A 27,533-nucleotide genomic window follows, 5' to 3' on the forward strand; every position below is an offset into this window, starting at 1 on the left:
AGTTCCTAAGATCACTGGGACACACACAATCCTTTCACCATGATACAGCGATTGATCAAGGAGGTGGGCCTGCAACATGTTCCAGAAAATCTGAGACAGCGGGATGTTTACCACTGTGTTACTTCACCTTTCCTTTTAAAAACACTCAGTTTGGGAACTGAGAACAGTATAGTGGTGCCTCTACTTATGAACGGCTCTTCTTCTTCTTCTTTTCCTTTCGGCTTGTCCCGTTAGGTGTTGCCACAACGTGTCATCGTTTTCCATCTAAGCTTATTTCCTGCATCTTCCTCTTTAACACCCAGTGTCCTCATGTCTTCCGTCACAACATCCATCAACCTTCGCTTTGGTCTTCCTCTCACTCTTTTGCCTGGCACCTCCATCCTCGGCACCCTTCTACTAATACACTCACTTTCTTACCTCTGGACATATCCAAACCATAGAAGTCTGCTCTCTCGAATCTTGTCACCAAAAAATCCAACTTTGGCAGTCCCTCTAATGAGCTCATTTCTAATCGTACCCAACCTGCTCACTCTTAGAGAGAACCTCAACATTGTAATTTCTGCCACCTCCAGCTCTGCTTCCTGTTATCTCTTCAGTGCCACCGTCTCTACCGTACATCATGGCTGGCCTCACGACTGTTTTATAAACTTTACCCTTCATCCCAGTGGAGACGCATCTGTCACATAACACACCAGACATCTTCCGCTAGCTGTTCCAACCTGCTTGGACCATTTCTTCACTTCCTTACCACACTCACCATTGCTCTGGATTGTTGATGCCAAGTATTTGAAGTCGTCCACCCTCGCTATGTCTTCTGCCTGGAGCCTCACTCTCCACCCTCAACCCATCTCATTCACGCACATTTATTCTGTTTTACTTTGGCTAATCTTCATTTCTCTCCTTTCCAGTGCATGCCTCCATCTTTGTAATTGATCCTCCATCTGCTCTCTGCTTTCACTGCAGATCACAATGTCATCTGTGAGGATCATGGTGCAAGGGGATTCCAGTCTAACCTCATCTGTCAGCCTATCCATTACCACAGAAAACAGGAAGGAGGTCAGAGCTGATCCCTGATGCAGCCCCACCTCCACCTTAAATTCTTCAGGCATACCTCACCACTGTTCTGCTGCCCTCATACGTCCTGTACTATTCTACTTTTCCACCATTCTTCAGGCATCTTCTCACCCGCTACTATTCCGTTGAGTAAGTTGGGCAAAAACTCCACAGCCACCTCTCCAAATTGCTTCCATACCTCCACAGGTATGTCATCAGGACCAACTGCGTTTTCATTTTTCATCCTCTTCAGTGACTTTCTAACTTCCCCATTACTAATCATTGTCACTTCCTGCTCCTTCACACTTGCCTCTTCTACTCTTCCTTCTCAATCACTTTTTTCATTCATCAAATTATCAAAGCGTTGTTTCCATCTAATTCACACACTACCAGCACCACTCAACATAATTCCATCTTTATCCTTCATCACCCTGACCCTGTGCACATCCTTCCTATCTCTATCCTGATGTCTGACCAATCGGTAGAGATCATTTTCATCAGGTCACTGAAATCCTCATCGCATGTTAAATGGATATTTGAGCATACCAGTGCCTTTAAATACCTCAAGTCTGCCTTGCGGCCCTACCCTAGTCTTGGGATCCTGTATCATCCAAACCCTTTGTTTGGTTTGTAGAAAATGCCATGGAAACATGACATCAGTGTTGCTTCAGTGCTATGGCCGCCGTCTCCGTCCAGTGGTGTATTTCTTTCGTCAACTTGATCCAGTGAAACGAGGTCTTCCTGCGTGCCTTTGTGCGGTGGCAGCCTGTGCATAGGCTGTCCTTGCTACACTTGACTAAGTGGGGTACACGCCGCTCTCTCTGTATGTCCCCCACTCTGTAAGTTCTATCTTGCAAGACCAACGCCCATTGACTCCTGCACGTTGGCTTCGATACAAAACAATGTTGCTGGGCTTTCCTCATGCGTCAGTACGATGTTGCAAAACTCTCAACCCTGCTACTCTCATTCCACTCCCTGATGAGGGGAAGCCGCACTCTTGTGTGGTGAAATTACAGTACTTACGTACACCTCCTGTTGATCTCTCTGATATGCCATTGAGAAATCCTGATTTTGTCTTGATTATAGACGGCTCTACTTCATGTGATCCTGATACTAGTTCCTGCTGCAGCGGCTTTGCGGTGGTTGATCGTTTTGGAGTTGTGGCTTCATCACCACTGCCTTCACATTACTCGTCACAAGCATCTGAGTTGGAGGCACTCACAGAGACGTATCGTTTGGTGGAGGGAAAAATCAATCACCATTTACCAAAACTCCTTCTACGATTTTGTCATGGTCCATGACTTTGGCACTACTGGGAATTTTTAAAATCTGATTGTAATCCAATTGTTCTCCATGACAAGGTTGTAGTTCTCCTTGATGCTGTCCTTCTGTCATCTCTTATTGTGGTGTGTAAATGTGCGACACACACAAACTTGTTTGACCCTGTCCCCCAGGGAAATGCATGTGGACGCAGCTGCCATGGCTCCATCACGACTGCCTCTTCCTTTGTTCCACATGACCTCCTCTCTCACTCTCTCTCTCTCTCTCTCTCTCTCTCTCTCTCTCTCTCTCTCTCTCTCTCTCGCTGACCTTCTATTACTATCTACTCCCACTGAACTTGCTGTGTGGTGACAGTGCGGGGCGACTTTTGAGAATGGCATTTGGATGGGCTCTGATGTTAAGCCTTGTCTCCCACAACGTTTTTTCTTTTGTTCTGCTAAAATAACGCATGGGTTGCACCATGTTTCAAAAGGGGGATGGTTTCTGCTGTGGAATGTCATTGGTTTAGAAAAAGGTTTTCCGGTTTTGCAGCCAGTTTTTGTATCTCTAGCCTCACGTGTTGGCTTCAATTCTGGTAAACCGCACCCACTCACACAACAGCTGGTACATCCACCACCACCATAGCCATTCCAAAATGTAATGATTGAATTCATAGAATTAACAGCCTGTGACGGAAAAAAACATTGTCTAGTTATGGTAGGCATGTTTTCAAAATGGATTAAAATATTTCAGGTGAAGCATGCGTCACCGTTTACAGTGGCAAAAGCATTGTTGACCGAAATTCCTGAACATCTTTCTTCTGACAACGGGAAGCATTTTCTAAATGAAGTGATGACTCAGTTTTCAGAAACAGTAGTCTACAGTTTGACCTCAAAACACGTAGTTACCATCCCCAGTCTGGCATTGCAGTATAAGAAGGAAATAGGATACTAAAAGCTAGATTGAGTAAATGTTGTGAAGACATTCAATTAAATTGGATCAAGTATCTGCCAATTGATCTGATGTGTATGAGAATGCCTGTGCATCCTAGGCACAATCTGTTTCCATTTGAGATCCTGTTTGCAGGCCCTTCAAATGTTGGACTGCATCCTCCAAGCTTGCCAATGAACACGCACCTTTTCGAGGACAACATGATCGGGTTTTTCACATCTTTGGGTAACCTGCACTCTGATGTCACTAAAAGATCATACAGCACTACCACGGACAGCAAACAGACCCTTGCATGACGTCAAACCTGTTGACTTCATGCTGATAAAGATCCTCTCGTGGACAACATGGAGACATCAGCACTGGCTGAGCCCTTTTCAAGTTCTCTTCATGACCAACACTACAGTCGCTGAAAGGGCTACGTGGGTTCAAGCATCACACTGCGTGAAGGTCCCAGCACCTCCGATGGTCCTAAATCCTCCACTCTTCTCATCCTCTATGGCAATAGACCATAAAGGTTATCAAGGTCATGAAGGTCGTCCTATGGAGGTTGAACTGACTGCCTGGATGATGTCAACCATTGTTCACGTTCCTCATCCTGTATCTACTACATACTGGACGATTATGATAAATTGTCTTAAACCAGCAGTGTGAATTTCTGGTTAACTGTGAGGTTGTTGTTTTGTTGTTGGATGATGAGATGCTCTTTCGTTCTTAGGATTTTAGCTTTACTTTGATTTACTTTCTCCTTGCTGGTTAATATTTGTTTTTTTGTTGGTTTACGTTTACTTTCTTTTAGGTCATTGTTTAGAACTTAGCAACATGTTGAGTTTTTAGTGTTTTGATGACCTTCTTTGTTTTTTATGTTCGGTTTTAATTGGTAGAGTTTATTGATGCAGTAGTAGTTGTGGATTGATTCGTTTGGATTTATCAAAAGTAGAGAAACTGTGTTGTTGGATTTATGTTTTACATATATACAACAAGGGTGGCACGGTGGGTCAGCTGGTAAAACGTTGTCCTCAGAGTTCTGAGGTCCCAGGTTCAATCCCAGACCTGCCTGTGTCGAGTTTGCATGTTCTCCCCGTGCCTGCGTGGGTTTCCTCCAGGCACTCCGATTTACTCCCACATTCCAAAAACATGCAACATTAATTGGACACTCTAAATTGCCCATTGGTGTGATTGTGAATGCGGCTGTTTGTCTCAATGTGCCCTGCGAATGGCTGGCAACCAGTTCAGGGTGTACCCCGCCTGTTGACAGCTGGGATAGGCTCCAGCACTCCTCGCAACCCTTGTGAGGATAAGCAGTGAAGAAAATGGATGGGTATATACCACATGTTGATTAATTTGGTTCTGCCTTCAATTTTCACTGGTTTAATCCTGTTATGGCTCCCTGTGTTCTCCCGGTCAGGCTATTCCTCATTTAATGATGTTCCCAACAGCTCCATGTGTATACAGGTGTTTTGTCTTTTTGTGTCTCTCTCACTTTAATATACTGAAAGGGATTTAAGTCTCTCTTTAGTAAAGGGTGACAACATGTAAAACTTATACCTTTCCTCTCTTTGCAAATGCTTTTTGTAATAAAAATCCGCAAACGTAAGATCGTCTCCTTCCTTATGGTTTCAGAAAAAGATTTCGCCAAAACACTTGTCATATTTTTTGAGGAAAGTGCAAATAAAGCTGCTGTGAAATAGTCTTCTAGGCTGATAGCAACTGGATGGGAGTCTCTCACCATCACACAATTTGATTCGATTATAAATCAGAGAGCTGAGTGGATTGAATTACTGATTGTCGATGCATTTATTATACAATATAAAGGTATTTTTCCATACTTTCTAATTTTAAAACAGTTTGTAATAACCCATGTTTGTGCTATGTGATTAGATTTTATAGAAAGTACATGATTACAACAATTTAATATCCATGTAATGTTTTGCTTGTCCCTTTCGGGGTCGCCACAGATCTCAGATGAATGCATATATATGTTTGGCACAATTTTTACGCCAGATGCCTGACGCAACCCTTCTCAGGGAGTGGAGGCCCCGGTGGGATACGAACCCACAACCCCTGGTTTACCAAACCACTGTTCTAACCACTGAGCTATGGGGCCATGTAATAATAAAACAAAAATGTAATAAATGTTTCCCTGAATAACGTGAATAGCTGCGTTTCAATTGTGCCTGTTCAAACTATTGTCAAAAACAAGTGTTTCATTTTCAAGGCAATGAATATTTAACTCAAGTTCTATTACGCACATATGAATTCACACATTGCTCACATCAATACCATGGGTAATGTACACTTGAGTCAGATCATCCATGTTCAGGTTGTAGAAAGCTGGGGGGGGGGCGCTCCATGATGTGACCTTCCTGATGAGAGATTGTGCCACAACCAATGACAGACCAAACTTGAGATCGATATTGCCATATTTTGTAAATTACCTGGTTTGTGTTTTGCACCACATGATGTGGTGGAGTTGAGCATTTATTCACTGTGCTAGCAAGAGGAGCTCTGAGGACAAGCTGGGGACATCTTTACAAAGTTATCAATTAAGACAAAGATGTTTTTTAAAATTAGATTGTCGTAGCTCTATTTGTTTTGAACACGTCTGTCTGCTTGTGTCATGTTGCTTTTTTCTCCATCGTGCCTGTGCTGCCATTTTGTTTTGTTTCTCCTGAGTGGGTGGAGCATCCTGCATCACTCCTGCTGTCAATGACTATCAGCTGTGTATTTGGCAGAGCCGAAGGAGAAGAAAGTTGCCAGTTGCAGTCCATTTCTTTTCAGTCATCGCTACGTTTTCTATGCTTGTTCCTTGATCATTTTGTCTTAGCCAGTCACACTTATGATGTACGTTCTTTCATTTTCCCAAGCACAATGAGTACTCTCGTGATTTTTGTTTATTTTGTATTATTTATTCACCTTGACCTAAGGTCTTGAATTTTTTCCATTTTGCATATATTATTTATTTGTTTCACACATTTATGTTCACTTTTAAATAAATTCAGTAAATATGTGCTTGTGTCAAACATTTACAACATTAACCTCCTTTACAGCTTAAGCATTTTATAAGAGGTATCTAGTATGAACTACAGTGTTTCTTTTTTCATATCTCAATATGAGAAACAACTTCAGTTACATACAATATAGCGATGGGTGCATGTGTGGGAGGGGGATTCCCTGAACTTTAGTATTGTAGGTCACTATTATGTCTATATTCACACAGAGAAGGTTATAAAATACGTAATCTAAAAATGTCTCATTAATGACAAATAAATGTAAAGATGTAATTCAGAGACGAGGGGAAGTTAGCTGGAATAGGCTCCTGCACTCCTCTTACAGCCCTTGTGAGGATATGCATCTTGGAAAATGGATACATGGGTATAATATATATTTGGAAAAAATATATATGAAATATATATTTTAAATTACTGAAGTTACTCACCATGCTGTCATAATATATGAGCTCCAGCTCATAGTCAGGAAGAATATCAGCCCTCTCATTCACTAGCGCCAAGGCCATCTTAGCAGCAGGGAGGCAGGCTTGCCCTCCGGGCCAGCCCCCACTCATTGGGAAGAGAGCTCCGATGTATAGCTTCTTCTTGCCAAGAGCTGGATAGGAACAGAACACGAGCACAGCGAGGGTCAGGGTCATACACAAGCCGGGGGCAGAGCTGCAGTGAGGGCTTTTTTGGTAATCTAGAGCCATGCTGCTGGATGTCCTGTGGCTCAGACTCAGAGGTACTTGGTAAAGTCGAATATATTGCACCAAAACTTTGGAGCCTGTAGCGTGTCTCGTGTGTGTAGGTCACATAAATTAATTTCCTTGAATGCATCTGAATTGCCCTCGGAGATGGGATGACATTTGGAGTAATATTTAAATGAATGAGACTATGTATTCCTCTTCAGAGATAGATAGATAGATAGATAGATAGATAGATAGATAGATAGATAGATAGATAGATAGAGATAGATAGATAGATAGATAGATAGATAGATAGATAGATAGATAGATAGATAGATAGATAGATAGATAGATAGATAGATAGATAGATAGATAGATAGATAGATAGATAGATAGATAGATAGATAGATAGATTATTCAATTGGTAAATTCACTTTGTCGTAGAGTACACCAGAAGTGACTCAAAGTTAGTTATTAAGCAGAATCAGAAGGGAAACTCCGGAAAAAAAGATCATAGTTAGTCCAAACTTGGAATAGGAAGTCCAGATTGTCTTTCAATTCCATTTTCAACAAGCTTTCCTCCCTGTCCAAAGTGCTGAAATGCCCACGTGAAAGAATTCAAGTTTCCAAGAATCTATTTTTTTCCCATTGAGAAACACAAACAGAATCCATCATGAAGAAATGAGCCTCAAAGAGTCTGATTCATCTTTGATACGTTCTGTATTCGTTCGTCAGCCCGCCTACATTCTCTGTTCTCTGGTCCAAAGGCGCATTACGACACACATTGGCTTCGGAGCGCCGCAGTATACGAGTATCATCTGTTGGTTTCCATTCAGAGTAGCCAAGTAAGACGAGCGGGACTCGACTAGCGCAGAAAGGTGTCAAAACAGAAAAGTATCCCAACTGTCGATGCACAGGAGGAGAAAGACTAGAGAGGAAGGAGGAGGTGCGCAGCTCAACGTGTCCGACTGAGGTTTGACTGCAGCAGCACAGCAGCCGTGTGTGGGAGTGTATGAGAAGGGAGGAAGAGGATGAGGAGGAGGGAGAGGAGGAGGTAAATTCTGACTGTTTCACAAATCACTTTGAATTTGCAATCCCATAACACAGCCCTGCTCCTTTATCTTCCACTCCCTATCCCCTCCCACTTCACACTCTCACGGACCCCCTGCCTACAATCCTGCCCTCACCACCAAACAAACAATATCAATTTATTTTCACTCACTTATGTGAAATACTCCTCAATCAATAGTCATCCAGATGAGAAAGAAAAAAATTGTCATTCATTCATTAAAACCACACCTAGAGGCCATAGCTCCAGTCCCACTATTTATTTCAGTTCAGTCTCCATATGTCATCCAGGAATGACTTGTTGCCTCGCCCACGACACAATGCACAGTGAGAATATTCCTCCTTGTCACCGATCTTAAAATTTCTAAATGTTACAACACAGATCAAGGTAATGCATAAAAAAGTGTTATGTGTAAAGGTGATTGTGCACTCGTCCTGATGAGTGACAGAGATACAATGAGGAATCTGCATTACTCACTGTGCTTCAGAGATACCCCGTTCACTTGTCAGTATACAGTTCCTTCAACTTTTATCTATTTGAATTTTTATCCATGTACAGTTTGCCATTGGTTCAGACCTTCAAGTACTTGGAAATTAGAGTCTCACAGGACCTGAAGTGGGAGATGTACAGGTACATCCACTCCATCCTCAAAAAAAGCCCAGCAAAGGATGTACTTACTTGCAGCTTTTGAGGAAGCACGACTTGTCACAAAAGCTGCTGAGACAGTTTTACACTTCACTCGTTCAATCAATCCTGCGTACATCCATCAGTCTGGTTTGGGACATCCACAAAAGAGGACAAACTCTGACTGCAACGGACCATCTAAACCGCTGAACGGATTGCCATACCACCCTACCCACCCTTGAAGACTTGCACACCACTCAAATTAGGACCAGAGCGGGTAGGATCCGTTCGGACCCTCCACATCCTGGCCACCAGATCTTCAAGCTCCTTCTGTCGGGTAGGCCCTACCGATCAATGCAAATCAGAACTAACAGGCATTCAAACATTTTTTTCCCTCTTGCAATTAAGTCATTAAATTCTTGATAGGCGAAGCTACTATTTTCTGCTTGCACCTTCTTGGGACACACGTTCACGTCCTGCTGGTCCAATCAGTATTAGTAGTAGTAGTATATACTGTAGACTATCACACGATTCGTCACTTTAAACTGGTCCCTTTGCACAATTGTCAATGCACTGGATTATAACGGTGAACTGCAAACAGGTAAGGGCACTCCCTATAATCTTAACATAATGTGGGCCGTTCTTAACTGCTCTAAATGAACAAGACTCTGCATCTTGCACAACTGTGACTCTATAAGTAACTCAGTAGTACAGTGGTGCCTTGGTTCTCGAACACAATCCGTTCCAGAAGGCTGGTTGAAAACCAAAACGTTCGAAAACCGAAGGACGTTTTCCCATTACAATGAACGGAAAATGAAATAATGCGTTCCAAGCTGAAAAATATTTTTTAAGCGATTTAAAAAAAAAAAAAAAACTTGCAGCTTGAAGTAGGGTTAATGGAACAAAAGAAAAAAGCAATGCAAAACAACAGTTTCAGATGTCTTTGTGACCCGGCCCTTTTTCACAAAGAACGAATCTAATGTTTGTTTCTGCCGTCTTTTAAGCACATTTCTGAAGTGGCTCATAACAACATCATTAAAATTTTGCAGTGCTCTGCAACATTCTGCTTTGTTAGGGTGATGGAGTTCTACAAAATTATGGATGTCGTTCCACTTATCGCAGATAGCTTTAATATCGGCACTTCAGACATCCTTCCTGCCTTCAGCCTCATCAGACGACATCTCCCTTCCTCGCCAACACTATCCCCAGCTAACTGCTGCTCGTTCACGAAAATAAGAAGCAACTTTTCGACTTCCTCCAAGATCTGTGGCCTCTCCTTGGTCAACAAGGTTGCTCCTTTAGCAACATCACTGGCTTTGAGGGCATCATTGTGTTCCAGAATGGTGCTGATCGTCAATTTTGCCATGCCATACTTTTTAGATTCCTCAGAAACACACACATCAGATTCATATTCGGCTAACAAATCATTCTTGAAGTCAACAGTTTTACGCACCACTTTCCTTTTTTCAGCACCAGCAGTTCCACTCGCCTTCTTTGAAGCCATGATCGGGGGTTAATGTTGCTCAATTTGAAGAAAATAAGTCACTACAGTACTGGGAAAGATCCGCGAGCAGAGGAGTGTGTAAGTCAATTGGTTGCGCCGCGCATGCGCGTTGTCGAGCGAGTTACGTATTTTTAGTTTTTTACGTGGGTGCGTTCAAAAGCAGAATAACAAATCGTCGTGGGTCAGCTGGTCAGGGTGTTTGAATGCCGATTTTCGTCCGAAAACCAAAGCAAAAAAATCTTGAAATTTTCATTCAAAAACCCATTTCCACGAAACAAAGACGTTCAAAAACTGAGGTACTACTGTATAATTATGACACATATACAGTGAAGAAAATAAGTATTTGAACACCCTGCTATACTGCAAGTTCTACCACTTAGAAATCAGGTGCATATCCACTGTGAGAGAGATAATCTAAAAAGAAAAATCCAGAAATCACAATGTATGATTTTTTTAACGATTTATTTGTGTAATACAGCTGCAAATAAGTATTTGAAGACCTGTCTATCAGCTAGAATTCTGACACCCAAAGACCTGTTAGGCCGCCTTTAAAAGTCCACCTCCGCTCCATGTATTATCATGAATCAGATGCACCTGTGTGAGGTCGTTAGCTGCAAAAAGACACCTGTCCATCCCATACAATCACTAAGACTCAAACTTGTAACATGACCAAAAACAAAGAGCTGTCCAAAGACACCAGGGACAAAAATTGTACAACTTCACATGGCTGGAAAGGGCGACGGAGAAATTGCCAAGCAGCTTGGTGAAAAAAAGTCGACTATTGGAGCAATCATTAGAAAATAGAAGAAGCTAAACATGACTATCAATCTCAATCGGAGTGGAGCCCCATGCTAGATATCACCTTGTGGGGTCTCAATGATCCTGAGAAAGGTGAGGAATCAGCCCAGGACTACATGACAGGACTTGGTCAATGAGCTGAAAAGAGCTGGGACCACCGTTTCCAAGATGACTGTTGGTAATACACTAAGACGTCATGGTTTGAAATCATGTATGGCACGGAAGGTTCCCCTGCTTAAACCAGCACATGTCAAGGCCCATCTTAAGTTTGCCAATGACTGTTGGGATGATACAGACGAGTCATGGGAGGTTTTGTCGTCAGATGAGACCAAAATGTAACTTTTTGGTCATAATTCCACGAACTGTGTTTGGAGGAGGACGAATGATGAGTTCCATCCCAAGAACACGATCCTTATGGTGAAGCATGGGGGTGGTAGCATCATGTTTTGGAGGTGTTTTTCTTCCACATGGGACAGGATGACTGCACTGTATAGGGGGGATATAGGGTGACCGCGGCCATGTATTGTGATATTTTTGGGAACAACCTCTTTCCCTCAGTCAGAGCATTGAAGATGGGCCGTGGTTGGGTCTTTCAACATGACAATGACCCGAAGCACACAGCTAGGAAAACCAAGGAGTGGCTCCGTAAGAAGCATATAAATCTTTGGAGGGAGCTGAAACTCCGTGTTTCTCAGCAACAGCCAAGAAACCTGTCTTATATCGAGAAGATCTGTCTGGAGCAGTGGGCCAAAATCCCCCCTGAAGTATGTGCAAACCTGGTGAACAACTACAGGAAACAAAGGCTAATATACCAAATATTTACATTAGTTTTCTCAGGTGTTCAAATACTTATTTGCAGCTGTACCACACATTGATTGTGAAAAAAATCAAACATTGTGATTTCTGGATTTTTCTTTTTAGATTATCTCTCTCACAGTGGACATGCACCAAGGATGAAAATTGACCCCTCCGTGAATATTGCGCAATCCGCGTCACTGACCAATCAGAGGTCAGAGATCTGCATAAACCAAAGCCCATTTTTGCTCCCGCCATTTTCTCAGACAACATTTCATGGTCCAGTATAGGTTTTGTTAGCGTTTTATCGCGTATTTGGGTGATTTAACAAAAAATATGGTTAAGAGGTGTAGTCACGGACTTTGTAATAGTGACGACAGGTATCCTGAAAGGCTAGTTGGTGGAGTTCGATTCGTACCCTTTCCAAAACCGAAGACTCAGTACGAAAAATGCCTTTGATGGATCAAACTTTGTGGAAGACCGCAACATCAACTAAATCCATCTAATATCAACCGGAACAGATACGTTTGCACGAAGGTATGCCTTATATTTGATTTAAATACATGTGTCATATAAATGAATTCGAAGTTCTTCGCTAGCATAACATTGCTACATGTGTACAATTGACACACTTATTCTTTGTTGAGAGATATTTAGTGATGATCCGACTGCACAAACGTGTCGCTTTCTTGCCGGCTCGCGGCCGAAGCTTAACCAGACTGTGTTTGCACGAAGATATGCCCTATATTTGATTTTCAATACACGTGTCGTATAAATGAATGAGACGTTCTTCGCTAGCATAACATTGCTATGTGTGAATGATTGAATGAAATCAGAAGCATGGCGTCTCTCTCAGTTAAGAATGTATTGTATTTAGAATCTATAATATATAGTTGATTTGAATGAAATCAGAAGCATGGAGTCTGTCTCAGTTAAGAATGTATTGTATTGTATTGTATTTGCCATTTTTACAGTTTGTCTTACGTCAGCGCACGTGGCGTGACGTCACTTCAGGAGGCGTGGTGAAGTGCCCTGTATGGAGGCGTCAATTTCAGACCCCTCCATGATTTCTAAGTGGGAGAGCTTGAAATATAGCAGGATGTTCAAATACTTATTTTCTTCACTGTGTGTGTGTATATTTAATTAAAATTATATATATATATATATATATATATATATCTTTATTATTTTTTTTTTTATAGGTTGCACAGTGGAACAGCTGGAAAGCATTGCCCTCACAGTACTGAGGTCTCGGGTTCAACCCCAGACCCACCTGTGTGGAGTTTGCATGTTCTCCCCGTGCCTGTGTGGGTTTTCTCTTCTCAGGTTTCCTCCCACATCCCAAAAAACATGCAACATTAATTGGACACTATAAAATTCCCCTCGGTGTAATTGTGAGTGTGGCTGTTTATCTCTGTGTGCCCTGCAATTGGCTGGCAACCAGTTCAGGGTGTACCCTGGCTCCTGCCCGTTGACAGCTGGGATAGGCTCCAGCTCTCCCACGACCCTCATGAGGATAAGCAGCTAAGAAAATGGATGGATGGATATAAAATATAATTAGTAAGTATAGTTAGTTATATTGTTCTTTTTTCTTGGATTTTCATTATTCGCGCGAGTGTAGGAAATGTAACCCCAGGAATTACGGGGGGACATTGTGTCACCTTTTTAGCCATAACATGAGACTGGATAGATGCATTCATAGTGGAACCTCTAACTTTGAATGACTCAGGAGTCGTACCAATCGGACTTTGAATGAAAAAAATATACATAAAAAAAAAATGCCTCAGAGTTCGACCCAATTCTCGGAGACCAAACACCCAAGCAAACCTGAACGTTGAATGCACAGCCGAGTCAAGGCGAGCATTGCCGAACGCACACAGGGCGGTGCCAAGAAAAAACACTGCCCACTTCAAGTCAGTCAGGCAGTCATAGTGTGAGCACACGCGAATGTGTGTGCTCACACTATGACTGCCTAATTTTTCCAGTATTTTATTTGCTATGGGCCGAAAGAAGGACAGAGATGCTACCAGCAGCAAAGGAAAAAGGAAAGTTGTATAAAGCTCAGTGGATTCAAGGAAGGAGATGATCGCTCAGTACGAAAATGGGGTTCGTGTTTGTTACGACTCTTGCTAACTAGTATTGTATGGTTGAGTCGACTTTTTTTCATTTTGTTACTTTTTTCATTTATAATTCTGTTTTAAATGTTTTATTTGTTTACAATTGTGTTTCATCATGTAAAGCACATTTATTCACCTTGTGTATGAAATGTGCAATACAGACAAATGTGCTTTGCTTCTTCATTATTCCCATGTGGTGTCACTATTAAAAAAAATGTCAATAAAAAAGACAAAGAAAATCAAAAAGCAAAGTGGAATTAATTCTATGAGGACATTTCAATGTAGATGTTCCGGCACATATTCTCAGTACAGTGGCATCAAAAAGTATTTGCCCCCTTCTCATAATGTCAAAATAGTTATTAGATTTAGATTTTTATGTTTTCACACAGGGCCAGGTAACTTTGAATACTTTTTCTTCTTAACAAATGAAATCACTTAAAAACAGTTTTAACTTCCATTGGATTATACAGTATGTCTGATATTTCCTTGATCTCAAACATTAAAATCGCGAAACTATATAAAAATGTACGAATTTGAAAATGGGGCCAATACTTTTTTATTGGACTGTTTATCCATATGAAATGGTTTATCAATTGTTATACAATCGTGTGCACTAGTACTGTACAGTATCTTTTTTTTGTGGATTTATTTATCTTTTTTCACCATAGGCCCCAAGAAATTAATGGCAGGTGACAGTGAGAAGAAGACGAGAGTTGTTTTGTGCATCAAAACAAGAAATTGTCAAGAAATATGAAAAATACATGTGGGCATGTGCCCTCATGCTGCTGCTCGACAGAATTTTGAGAGGTTCAAAGTAGAGTTTGAACCTGAAGTTGAGGGAATTGTTTCGCTGGGAAATGCTGAGGAGGACATTGACGAGTTAGTTCAGGAGCACCACGAGGATCTTTTGACATGTAAAATGTGATTCTTATGAAAGTTTCATGTTACAAAATGAATCCGTTCCGGAAGTGATTTTGTAACGTGAAACTTAGAGAGAGGTACCATTGTATTAGGATATCAACTCACAGGTTCTTACAGTTGTTTAGACACTACAATCAGGTTATACTGTTTTCGTCACATTTTCAGTATCGCAGAAAAACAACCCCCCCCCCCTAAAAAAAAAAATCTGGGAAAAAAAAAGTTACTATTTCTCCAGAAACCATCATCTGATTATTTAAACTCTGGGTGCTTTATACACAGGGTGGAGTGGTCATCCTAACCAGACTTTGCATTTTGACACTTTTGACGGATTTTTGGGAAATTTCATGTTGCTAGTAAAATACCACACCTGAGTATTTAAAATATCCATATACACTAATTCTGTACTGTTTCCAAGACTGAAGTGACCTTTGTCAGTGTTGGGAGGCTTCTGCATTTGCAAATGTTTCACGTTTCATGCTAACGTTTCTTTTCTGGCATGTTTTCGTAAAGAATGATCAACCTCAAAAAGTGGAATATAAACCTGGAAACGAAACAATAAGAGTCCAGAATTAACATACTTTTGACATTGGAAAAAATTATTCCTCTTGCTTATTTTCCATGTGAATATTTTTTTTTCACACTAACAGATAAATTTGGAAGACCAACTTCCCAGAGAGGATTGTCCAGTGTCCAACCACTATTAGCGAGGGATATGAACCGATTCCAGCTGCAGATAGCAAAAATTCATAATTATTAATGCCCCCTCCCCATACAAAGCATTTATAGGGATGTCAGAAACTGTTCCAGCCGCGAAGACACTGCGTCACTCCGGAAGCTGAATACGCTGAATCAATTGCTAAATATAACATTTGTCTTGTGACATGAATGTTTGTGAATCCTTGTCCATGTTTTGGACTGTTTCTTATGCTAGTTCAACTTCACCGTGTTTTTTGGGATTGTGTGATGAGCAGTGGAAAGCGGGAAGTTCTGGTGAACTCACCGGTCCTTATCCCAGTTTCTGTTAGGAGGGATTTTGGCCCACTCCTCCACACAGATCTTCACTAGATCAGACAGGTTTCTGGGCTTTCGCTGAGAAACATGTAGTTTCAGTTCCCTCCAAAGATTTTCTATTGGGTTTAGGTCTGGAGACTGGCTCGGCCGCAACAGAACCTTGATATGCTTCTTACGGAGCGACTCCTTGGTTTTCTTGGCTGTGTGCTTTGGATAATTGTCATGTTGAAAGACCCAGCCATGACCCATCTTCAATGTTCTGACTGAGGTAAACAGGTTGTTCTCCAAAATCTTACAATACATGGCCGCGGTCATCCTCTCCTTAATACAGTGCAGTCTTCCTGTCCCATGTGCAGAAAAACACCTCCAAACCATGATGTTACCACCCCCATGCTTCACAGAAGGGATGGTGTTCTTGGGATGGAACTCATCATTCGTCTTCCTCCAAACATGGTTAGTGTAATTATGACCCAAAAGTTCCATTTTGGTCTCATCTGACCGCAAACCTTTCTCCCCATGACTCCTCTGTATTATCCAAATGGCTATTGCCAAACCTAAGACTTGGTCCTGACATGTGCTGGTTTAACCAGGGGAACCTTCCTTGCCATGCATGATTTCAAACCATGACGTCTTAGTGTATTATCAACAGTCACCTTGGAAACGGTGGTCCCAGCTCTTTTCAGGTCATTGACCAAGTTCTGTCATGTAGTCCTGGGCAATTCCTCACCTTTCTAAGGCTCATTGAGACCCCACAAGGTGATATATTGCATGGGGCTCTTTTTTCACCAAGCTGCTTAGCAATTTCTCCATAGCCCTTTCCAGCCGCGTGGAGTTGAACAATTTTGTCTTTGGTGTCTATGGACATGTTACAAGTTTGAGTCTTACTGATTGTATGGCATCTATCATCATCTGTATGGATTCAGGATAATACATGGAGTGGAGGTGGACTTTTAAAGGCGCACAAACAGTGTTTGAGTGTCAGAATTCTAGTTGATAGACAGGTGTTCAAAAACGTATTTGCAGGTGTATCACACAAATAAATAATTTAAAAAATCATTCATTGAGATTTCTGGATTTTTCGTTTTAGATTATCTCTCTCACAGTGGACATGAACATTTCAGACCCTCCATGATTTTCAACTGGGAGAACTTGCAATTTAGCAGGGTATTCAAATACTTATTTTCTTCACTGTAGTATTTATCCACTTTCATAGGAATGTTTGTGTATCTTCGAGTACTTTTGTGTTTCTTGTGGTCATTCAAATTAAAAACACTTTTTTGAATTATGCGACGGGACCTTTGCTGCTGAATGAGCAAACTAACCAAGGTTGTTGCCATTTTTCTACATTTTCTGACACCTTCCATTATGTGAGAGCTTCACGCTAATTAACACAAGTCTGGTGTTAGCAATAAGATTAGGCATCAAAATCCCTCCCTTTTCAGTTGGGGTCTATAATGGACTACTGCAGATGGTGTCGATCCAAGAAACGAAGATTCATCGTCTTGAAGTGTATATAGATGTGAATTGACAGGCGGGAAATGAAACTGCTCAACTGTTGTCTGGTGAGCAGAGGTGTGCTAACAAACGGCCACTCAGCACAACAAGGACAGATGTGGAATGTAGAATCAACCAATGTACTTAGCAGTTGTTCCACTGTTTCACCCACATAGTAAACACTATTTTAGCAATCTATCAGGGCCCTGCAGGCTTCCCAACAACCTCCAGCATTTACATACGCAAAGATATGTGTACACAGCTTCTTTGTGAGAAGTGATGTTTCACTGTGTGTGTCATGGAACAAGGGGTAGGATCCAAATGCAAGACTCCGAAGAAGTGACATGGTTTTCGAGGCAGAGTTAATCCATGCAGAGTTGATATACAAGTAAGTTCATCAAAGGCAAAGGCACAAAAACCACATGGCAGAAGACACAGGAACGCTTGGATGTGGATACGAGGCAAACCAGATACAGAAAAGCTCGTATACTTATGCAGACACGTGCAGTGTCATGCTACGAACTGGCAAATCGTGGCACCACACATGAAGCTTAAAGCCCAGTGACATGCCTATCAACATTCCAAAATAGATTTTGTGATGAAAAATACATCTAACATTACTCACTTCAATGTCTATACGAAAAAATAAATATGAGCGGAGAATGCGTCATCTTTTCGAAGAAGAGAACATCTCACAATTGAGTGAAGTCTCCGGAACAATATTACCCTATTGTTTTGAGCCATATTTAGATGATATGCGGATCACTTCTAACTAACAACAGACTCCCCGACAGTATGACACTATGTACAATACCCAGCCACAAGCGACGACAACGCTGCGGCCCGGGCTCGACAAGCCACCGCGGCCTGGCCGCGACAAGCCGATCACAGCTTCAGCCGAGGTGGCTCATCGGCCCTGAGCTGGGTCGCTTTATGCCGTTGTCATCACTCGCAGCTGAGTGCGCCATCGTCGTTGTTTATCGCCGCTGCCATCAGCTGAGTTGATCATCGCCGACGGCGTTGGCGGCATTGTTCATCTATTGGAGTTGTTCATCGCCGAACGCCGCCGACAATGACCGCGAGCGACAACAACGCTATAAAGTGGTCCAGCTCGGCGCCAATGAGCCACCTCGGTCAAAGCCATGATCGGCTTGTCGTGGCCAGGCCGCGGTGCCTCATTGCGCCGGGGCAATTAACAACGCTAACAGATGGACAACACTGCCGACGCAGTCGGCGATGAACAATGCCGCCGATGGCATCAGCGATAAACAACACCGCTGACGATGGCGCACTCTACCGTGAACGACGACAACGCTGAGGCCGTGACACATTTAGCACCCCTAACTTACGTACGCGGATCTTTTGTTACGTTCTGAGAGGATTACGTCCCCCCCCCAACTATTATTTTTTTAGTCGCTCTATACACACCTACCTGTCATTTGAAACCCACAAAACTCTCATTCTTTGCACCTGTGCAACCCATTTTCACAACAAACCGGGTCTCTTGGAAACATATGAAGAGTTATTCCCTCCTCCCGAGTGCTCGAACAATATCCAGCAATCCAACGAGCCGGCATTATGGCTAACACGAAGGAACAAAGAGCTACCTTACAGCTGGTAAAACTAGTATAAACACACGAGCCCGCCTGAGTGCGTTGCTGCTAACGTCACTTCGTGCTTCTTCTCCAAAACATATCCCTTGAGAGGATTTTCATGGCGGGAGTTACAAAAAGGCATATATGTCAATATCATGTTTTGTGGTGAAAAAACGGATGGGTTCATTCCAGATGCCTTTTTTATAGTAATATATTAAAAATGATTCATTTCATGCCAGTGGGGCTTTAAATGCATGGCACAATGAGTGAATATTAGGCACAGCTGAGGAGTTGCTGCCGGTGGCCTGGTCACACCCGACAGTGTATTTGAGTTTTAATAAGCACGGTTGTAATTTATTCCAATTCTTGCAGCTCACTGTCATTATTTTATTTTTTTCTTTTCTCAGTCTATCTGTTCTCATTTACTTTTGTCGAGAGCCATAGGAGCTATCTCACTTTGCTCCTTCCCATTTTGCTTCCCAGTCGGAGCCGTCTACCTGGCTGGCTGTCATTTTCTCATATGGGTCGATATGTATCTCTATGCGCCTCTTTCATTCATTTTGATTATCCTTGCTATAGAAGGGCACTGTATTTCTGCTCTATTGCTGTGACTTTGGAGAATGCTGCTCCTTCATATACACAGCTTGTTAAACTGCTTTCCAAGGACATAGACAAAGGGTCACAGTTTTGGAGATTAATTTTCTTCTTCCACAGACTACTTCCAAATATAGATACTAAAGCAGCCACATCTTAAAGTGTCATCAGCCAAGAGACAATGGAAATCTTTGCATACTGAAAGCTTTTGGAAAACCATTAGTACTACTAATACATGTTTGATCTCCTACAGCACAGAAATATTCTCTGTTAAAAGAATAAGGATTTTAATGTGAACTAACATTTGATTACAGTATATTTTCACAGGAGAAAAGAAATAATGGGATAGTGGATGACCAAGTTGTTGGGTTTCAAAATTATTTTACCGATACAAAACATGTAAAATTCAAAATCTATAATGTATTCCAGTCTCAAACTGCCATTGTATTTAGGCGTACAAATGATTGTTCTAATTAGAAAATGTTAAAACAATCAAGTTTGAATAACAGCTGTTTGCGTGTGTGGTGATGATGAAGTTGCCCTGTTTTTATTGAGCCTGGTTCTCATACCAAGTTGATATTTACTCAAAAAGTGAACGTACAATGTTGAGAATTCAGAACTTTTGCAGTTCACTCAGACCTACAGTACAACCAAGTTTTTGGGGTATTTAGAAATATAAGTCTCAATGCGCATTACAACTATCAGGGCATTGAAGCACGGTATGTAGTACAAGCAACTTCAAGGAAGATAAATTTCAGATCTCTAAATCCACTTTGATAAAATTGAAGAACTCTTATTTACTAAACGGAACCATTAAGTGGAAGCAATGTTGGTCACAATTATTATATCACAATACCATTTACATAAGTCTAGAACATTTTTGAGCGATTGCTAACTAATTATAGAGGTCATGAGATTTTTCTTATTAGATTATCTCTCTCACAGTGGACATGCACTTTCAATGAAAATTTCAGACCCTTCCATGATTTCTAAGTGGGAGAACTTGCAATGTAGCAGGGTGTTCAAATACTTATTTTCTTCACTATATATATGTTTTTTTCTTCATTTTTATGGATTTTATGGGTGGTGGGATTTATACTCCAGAGCGGCGTATAGTCGGAAAATACGGTACAAGTATTTTATTGTCATGTTTATTTTTTTCCCCTGTTTTAAAAGTTTTGTTTCTTTGTATTAAAATCCTTTTAATCATGTAAAGCACAATGAGTTACCTTGTGTATGAAATGTGCTATGGAAATTAATTTGCTTTACTTTGTGAGGATAAGCAGCTCAGAAAAATTGATGGATGGTTAGTTTACAGTCAGACTTATCGTTCCAAATATGGTCTAGAACATTTTTGCTAACTAATTATAGAGGTCATGTCTGTAGCAGTCATAAGACCTTTAGATAAGCAAAATCTTTATTTTTAAGGACAATTATGGACTTAATTTGGGGAAGTCACAATCAAGATTAACATTACTTTTAAGCACCCAGAGATGCCCTGAAAGTTATACAGTAGTAAGTAACGTGAAGCATAAACATGAAGCAACTAAGTTAGTGAATCACAAAATGTGAGTTGTGACTAACATTTGTGGGAAGGAAAAAGAAATGTGATCCATATCCTGAGACCAGTAATGACTTTATGTAACAGAGTGCGCTGATCTTATTGAGCTATACCACCTGTGATGGAGAAGTGCTGAACACCTTTTATTGCTCGTGCTGGTTCAGTAAATTGATTTATGGAGTTTGTCCGTTTGCTCTTCAAATACAAGTACTGTTCAATGTACTATTTTAGTGATGAATAATTGAAGGTGTGTAATCTAGAACCTGGAAAGAGAATTGCTTTGTGTACAAGTGGCCAGATAAACAGCTAGTTATTCAGTGCTTGTAAACCCTCACATTCATCCAGGTTATTTGATTCTCAGGGCATTGAATCAGTCCCAAATGGAGTGGTCAAGGTTTTTCAGCGTTAAAGGAGAGGAGCATTGAATGTTGCAAGAACTCAAGTGATTCAACTTAAATGGATATGGTAAGTAAAGTCAAAGGTCCAATCAATTTATGTTTATGGTGAGTTCTTCCAGACAGATTCCAATTTTCTTGAAACTATGCAGGATTATGTCTTTGTCAGTTGGCCATGAGCTCAAAATTAACCAAAAGGTCTTGCTTAGATTTGCAAACTTTAAAACGTTCATTTCAACACTACTTTTTAAAAATGTAATTTTGATCGTCTCTGATGTCCTTTTCCATTTGCATAATTATTTTGTTTGGAAATGGCAAAAATGTCCTTTATTACAAGTACTGTTCAATTATTTATAATTATCTTATTATTATTCAATTATTATTTGAACACCTGTCTATCAGCTAGAATTCTGACCCCAAAGACCTGTTCATCCGCCTTTAAAATCCACCTCCACTCCATGTATTATCCTGAATCAGATGCACCTGTGTGACATCATTAGCTGCGTAAAGACACCTGTCCATCCCATACAATCAGTAAGATTGAATCTTGTAACATGGCCAAAACCACCAGAGACAAAATTGGACAACTCCACACAGCTGGAAAGGGCTACGGAGAAATTGCCAAGTAGCTTGGTGAAAAAAGGTCTACTGTTGGAGCAATCATTAGAAAATGGAAGAAGCTAAACATGTTGGCCAATCTCAATGGGAGTGGAGCCCCATGCAAGATGTCACCTTGTGGGGTCTCAATGATTCTTAGAAAGGTGAGGAATCAGCCTAGGACTACATGACTTGGTCATTGACCTGAAAAGAGCTGGGACCACCGTTTCCAATGTGACTGTTGGTAATACGCTAAGACGTCATGCTTTGAAATCATGCATGGCACGGAAGGTTCCCCTGCTTAAACCAGCACATGTCAAGGCCTGTCTTAAGTTTGCCAATGACCATTTGGATTATACAGAGGATTTATGGGAGGATGTTTTGTGGTCAGATGAGACCAAAATGGAACTTTTTGGTCACAATTCCACTAACCGTGTTTGGAGGAAGACGAACGATGAGTTCCATCCCAAGAACACCATCCCTACCGTGAAGCATGGAGGTGTTTTTCTGCACATGGGAAAGGATGACTGCACTGTATTAAGGAGAGGATGACCGCGGCCATGTATTGTGAGATTTTGGGAACAACCTCTTTCCCTCAGTCAGAGTATTGAAGATCGGTTTTGCCTGTTTCTTTCAACATGACAATGACACGAAGCATACAGTTAGGAAAATCAAGGAGCGGCTCAGTGAGAAGGATATCAAGGTTTTGGCATCTCCTAGCCAGTCTCCAGACCTAGACTCAATAGAAAATCTTTGGAGGGAGCTCAAACTCCGTGGTTCTCAGCGACAGCCCAGAAACTTGTCTGATCTAGAGAAGATCTGTGAGGAGGAGTGGGCCAAAATCCCTCCTGGAGTGTGTGTAAACCTGGTGAACAACTATAGGAAATGTTTGACCTCTGTAATTGCAAACAAAGGCTACTGTACCAAATATTAACATTGTTTTTCTCAGGTGTTCAAATACCTTTTTGCAGCTGTATCACACAAATCGTTAAAAAAATTATACATTGTGATTTCTGGATTTTTCTTATTAGATTATCTCTCTCACAGTGGACATGCACTTTCGATGAAAATTTCAGACACCTCCATGATTTCTAAGTGGGAGAACTTGCAATGTAGCAGGGTATTCAAATACTTGTTTTCTTCACTGTATATATGTTTTTTTCTTCGTTTTTATGGATTTTATGGGTGGTGCGATTTATACTCCAGAGCAACGTATAGTCGGAAAATACGGTATAAGTATTATGTTTTAAATGTTTTGTTTCTTTGTGTTAAAATCATTTTAATCATGTAAAGCAAAATGAGTTACCTTGTGTATGAAATGTGCTATGGAAATTAATTTGCTTTACTTTGTGAGGATAAGCGGCTCAGAAAAATGGATGGATGGATAGTTTACAGTCAGACTTATCGTCCCAAATATGGTGAACGTGCTGATGTATCAGACTGTTTCCTCTATTGTTGGACCCAAAACACAAATGACAAGTTTTCCCCTTCATTGTGTGCCAGACAATTAACCCCCACATCTACAAAGAGGTCTTTCGGCCTTTGCTTCATTTAGTGGGTGAGAAGTGATGTGAGTTCTGGCAAGACACCCTGTTGCTGCTTCACTATGACAACCCACCTGCTCTTATCATCCTGAGCGTCTGCCCTACAATGACATCCCCTTGGTCTTCAATATTCCTCAAGACAGTGATGACATCAAGATGGCCGTGATGACAGAGCCAAGGTGCATAATACAAGAATCCTTCCACGGGTGAAGGCATGGAGGTGTGGCAGAGCTCCAGAAAGAGTACTCCAAAGGGGAAAACTTAATATGGATTTGAAATCGATCTTTTGAGATGTCAGTCCTTGAAACTTTCTGACACATCTTGTATGCTGTCTCTGTTAGCAACTCCCAGAACTACTGTGGAAATCACAATGATTGAGTCAAGAAAATGTGAAACAAAGCACAAATGTGAAGGAGAGAACAGCACTTACTCTATTTTGAGACATCTTATCCAAATAGGATAGTGAGCCAAAAGCCTGTTTGCTAGCCAGACTTCCCAGACAGTCTTTTGACAAGGACAGCAAACATAACAATTTAAACTAAAATTCAACACGTATAAACACTGTTGTTTTCTTTTTTTCCCCTCAAAGACATCAATGTTTGGTTTACTCTATACAGTGTGTAAGAATGCTTTTCCCACATCACAACACGTATGATTAAAACTTGGCTTTATTGTCAGACTTCAAGTGACCACAACTGTTGTGACTGTAATACAAAATACATTGGCCACCCCTGCACAAAGCAATTCATACTGGATAAGTAGTGCAACTGAAAACACTCCATTTTATATATTATATTTAACAGAATGATTAACTGTTAATTGAATCCCACATTGTTCATTAATGACTTTTTGTCAGTTCCATATCCCTAAATCAGATGGAGTACAATAATATGGGTGACAAAATGGAGGCAGTACCCACTGGGAAAAAAATAACCGAAACAACTTTTACAGTTTTCTCTCATTTAGGTACTTTTTGCTACTTGGTCAAAGACATACGAGCCAAAAACTGTGTATGGTTGAAAGATCTATAACTGGGGTCTCAAACTTAATTTACCTTGGGGCCGCTGGAGACAGAGTCTGGCTGAGGATGGATGCACGCACAATTTAAAATAGAAATTAAAAAATATATATGCGATCTTTGCTTTTTTTAACACAAAATGAGGAAGAAGGTCGGACAGCTTGCGTGCAACTACTACTAAAAAAAGAAAATGGAAAAAAAAAATCCATGGCAATGCTGCTGTAACTTTCACCCATTGAAAAGTGTTTCTCTGCTTGCATCAAGCCCAGTCAATGTCACACCCCCGAGGGTCATCGTGATTGGTAGGTTTGTCAGCCCAGCACACAGTACAGTACTGTAAAACTGCCATTCACATAAAACACGAGGGCCGCCCTAACATTAAAGTTTCACATTGAGGTTTTGGGCAGGCTTATGGCCATGCTACCCTGAGAACTCCCGATCTCGTCAGACCTCAAAAGCTAAGCGGGTTTGGCCCTGGTTAGTACTTCAATGGGAGACCGCCTGGGAATACCAAGTGCTGTAAGCTTCTCTCCCCGGTTAAATGCAGAGGGGTTGTGTCAGGAAGGGCATCCGGCGTAAAACTGTGCTAAACAAGTATGCGTTCACCGAAGATGACATACTGTGGCGACCCCTAATGGGACAAGCCGAAAGGCAAAGAAGAATAAGATTGAGGTGTTGGGCCACAAATTATCATCTCGTGGGTTGTAAACGGCCCCGGGCCACCAGTTTGAGACCCCTGATCTATGACAATACAACCTTACTGGAACTATTTTAAAAATCTAATTTTAACTGTATGATTTCTATACTGGCGGTAGGTAGTAAGGAACAATTGCATTTCACATCTGTAAGCAGGGCAGCACGGTGGCACAGCTGTAAAATTTTGGCCTCAAAGTTCTCCCCGAGCTGTGATTGTGAGTGAGTGTGGCTGTTTGTCTCGATGTGCCCTGCGATTGGCTGGCAACCAGTTCAGGGTGTACCCTGCCTCTTGCCCATTGCTGGTATATCATATTCTTATGAGGACTACTCTATCTATTCAGTTACACTACCTTAACAAATTTGGATTTGAATGAGTCGTTGTCAGGAAGGCATCCGGTGTAAAAATTGTGCCAAACATATATATGCGTACATCTGAGATGACACGCTGTGGCGACCCCGAAAGGGACAAGCTGAAAGAAACACAGTTGTTGGGCATGAACAAGAAACCAGGCTGGCCCAAAGTGTTTGCATTTCATGCACAGACACGAACAATCTCATGGTGCTGTCTCTCAAAACCAACCGACAGGGTTGGCTGCATGAGCTCACATTGGCATGCAGCTTTCAGGGCTCCAGACACAAATATCAGCCTTGGTGAGGACTACAGAGAAAAAGATGAATTAAAGAAATGGAGAAGGCTGTTGACAGTTGGAGAAATGTGCTTTGCTGTACTTACTGAGGTAGGTACAGTTTATGTTTGTTATCACTGATCAAAGCTTTTTATTAGCTGTCAAAACATCCAGCTTTTCATTGTTCTCAATAGGGTTGTGTGTAAATTGGAGCGTCTTTGAGCTGACTTTACAATGTTATATGTCAGCTGTTCAGGATGCAGAAAAAAGAAACATCTTTTCATTAATTTGGATTAAAAAAACAAACATAAAAAAAGAAAATTAAATAAAGGAAAGGTAATGTCATTCAAATGTACTCAGTTTCTAGGTTTCTGGGGATCCACGCAAGATCTCACCCCGTAGAGTCAAAATTATCACAAGAAAAGTGAGAAAAAAATCCCAGAACCACACAGAACGACCTAGTTAATGACTTGCAGAGAGCTCAGATCAAAGCAACAAAGACAAAGATTAGTAACATACTACACTGCCAGGGACTCAAATCCTACAGTGCTGACTTTGGTGCAGGCACCGTGGATCAATTCCTGCTCAGTGATGGTGATGACTGTTTGGCGACCTGTTCAGGGTGTAGTCCACCTTTTGCCCGAAGTTAGCTGGCATAGGTTCCAGCACTCCCACAACCCTTGTGAGGATAAGCAGCTTAGCAAATGGAATGGCATTCATCCATTTCCAGTAGCCGTTCTTACTTTCCTTTCCAGAACAAAGAACAAAGCAACAATAATGGTGATGGCGGAACAGTGTCTGCCAGAACAAATGGACCGAGATGACCAGATGATACATTTAATTATATTGCAAAATCGATCAAGAAGGTGGAGCGCGGCCCTTTGCATCGTTCACATGATGTAATGCGGGCGCTGTCGGCTGCGTGAGCGCGGGAGTTCAAAGAGGCCTTTACAAAAAACATTTGACCTCTGTCATTGTCAACAAAGGACAATTCAAAGTATTGATATGAACTTTTATTATCAACCAAATACTTGTTTTCCACAATAATTTGCTAATAAATTCTTTAAAAATCAGACAATGTGATTGTCTGGATGTGTTTTATTTTTCATTTTGTCTGTCATAGGTGAGGAGGATTTTTATCCTAGGATAAAAATTGCAGCCCTGTCATCTATTCTAAGTGGGATAACTTGCACAATCAGTTGTTGACAAAATTATTTTTTACCCAACTATATTTTATTCGCATTATACGTTAGCTCTTGAAGGATTACAATGGATGGATGGACAGCGGGATGATGGATAGATGGATGGACTGCGTGGCCATGTGTGAGATTTAAAGAAATTAAACCATTTATCCTGGTCTCTATCTCAACATAAAATCCTGTTGTTTGAACATGGGGTGTACAATTTTATATCGACTATAGATAGATGACATATATCGGCATATGTCAGATTCCTGACAATTTTCGGTCTTTACAAAGATGTTCAGTTCAAAATCACTGCATTCTATCACCTGTTCATAATGTTTCTGTTACCATACAAAGGGGAAATTATTAAACTCAATGTCGGTTAATAGAAGAATCTAAAACACCCCTTAGGTCTGAATGTAAAATGGAATGGTCGTTTGTCAATAAGGG

General features: G+C 41.2%; 1 protein-coding gene and 1 pseudogene across 15 annotated transcripts in view; one reads left to right on the plus strand and one right to left on the minus strand.

Annotated features, from left to right (window-relative positions):
- gabbr1b (gamma-aminobutyric acid (GABA) B receptor, 1b) overlaps nucleotides 1–27,533 on the minus strand; it is a 326,457-nt gene that overhangs the window by 141,312 nt on the left and 157,612 nt on the right. For 14 of the 15 annotated variants that reach the window (XR_009796880.1, XM_061833538.1, XM_061833452.1 and 11 more), the window contains one exon: nucleotides 6,701–6,867. Coding sequence is in view for 14 of the 15 variants with exons in the window: in XM_061833538.1 (XP_061689522.1) it covers nucleotides 6,701–6,867 (167 nt within the window). In the remaining variant the exon portion in view is untranslated. Of the gene's footprint in view, nucleotides 1–6,700; nucleotides 6,868–7,723; nucleotides 7,896–27,533 lie in introns of those variants that run through there. The other variant, XM_061833988.1, reaches the window with a different exon arrangement.
- On the plus strand, nucleotides 24,985–25,103 carry LOC133504317 (5S ribosomal RNA; annotated as a pseudogene).

This window comes from Syngnathoides biaculeatus, chromosome 1, assembly GCF_019802595.1.
Source record: "Syngnathoides biaculeatus isolate LvHL_M chromosome 1, ASM1980259v1, whole genome shotgun sequence".
Taxonomy (NCBI): Eukaryota; Metazoa; Chordata; class Actinopteri; order Syngnathiformes; family Syngnathidae; genus Syngnathoides; species Syngnathoides biaculeatus.